The sequence below is a fragment of the Egretta garzetta genome, unplaced genomic scaffold (assembly GCF_000687185.1).
Source record: "Egretta garzetta isolate BGI_Z169 unplaced genomic scaffold, ASM68718v1 scaffold4, whole genome shotgun sequence".
Classification (NCBI taxonomy): Eukaryota; Metazoa; Chordata; class Aves; order Pelecaniformes; family Ardeidae; genus Egretta; species Egretta garzetta.
The window spans coordinates 2,553,693-2,554,513 of NW_009259329.1; the positions used below are offsets into that span (position 1 = coordinate 2,553,693).

At 69.7% G+C, this 821-nt stretch overlaps 1 protein-coding gene across 1 annotated transcript in view; it reads right to left on the bottom strand.

The window, feature by feature from the left end:
* The window catches only part of C2CD4C (C2 calcium dependent domain containing 4C), a 17,249-nt gene that overhangs the window by 12,749 nt on the left and 3,679 nt on the right, over nucleotides 1-821 (bottom strand). The window contains exon 2 of the mRNA XM_035892353.1: nucleotides 3-816. Coding sequence (XP_035748246.1) covers nucleotides 3-816 — 814 coding nt within the window. The remainder of the gene's footprint in view (nucleotides 1-2; nucleotides 817-821) is intronic.

Sequence of the window (821 nt, forward strand, 5' to 3'; positions counted from 1 at the left end):
CCCGGCTGGGACGCTCCTGGCGCGGCGCTGGGCGCTGGGGCTGGTGTCGGCCGAGCTGTCATCGGTGGACAGTGAGCTGTTGCGGGCTACTGAGTGCTTCAGCTTGATGACCTTGGACTGGCTCTCCTGGCTGAAGATCTTCAGCAGGGAGACGGAGCGGGAGAGCAGTGGGGAGCTGAAGGGTGAGGACTCAGCCGAGGAGCACGTGTCACTCTCGCCACCACTGAAGTAGCGGCCAGGGTGCATGAGGGCTGCGCCCAGGTCGGCGGGTGCCCGGGGCCCACCCTCGCCGTTGAGCTTGGCTCTGCGCTGGGCACTGGGCGAGGTGGCCGGCGAGGGGCAGAGGCTGCTGTGCTCGCTGTGGAAGAGTGACTCTTTGCGCCGTGTGTGGGGGCTCTCCACCAGCGTGGCGAAGCCGTAGGAGGTCTGTGCCTTGGGCACGTAGGGCAGTGACATGGCCGTCTGCGCCTGTGGGTCCGCGTTGGTGCCAAAGCCCCCCTCAGCTGTCCAGTCCTCGGCGCTTTCGATCTGGATAATGTGCCGGTCGGCGGCCCGGGGACGGGGACGGCTGGATGGCCGGGGGCTGCGCGGGGGCTTGCGCCCAGCCAGGTCCTGCTCTGAGGTCGAGGGGCCCAGGGCAGGCGCTGTGGGGGGCTCGGAGCCCTCAGCCTCGGTGGGAGCTGCGCTCAGCTTGGGTGGGATGAAGAAGTCAGGGATCTTGTCGGGGGTGAGGACGTTGCTGTAGCGGGACCCCCGCGGGGAGTCCTCCGGCCCCGTGCCCCGGGACCCGCCGTTCTCCGCCACGCTGCGCAGCCGCTCCA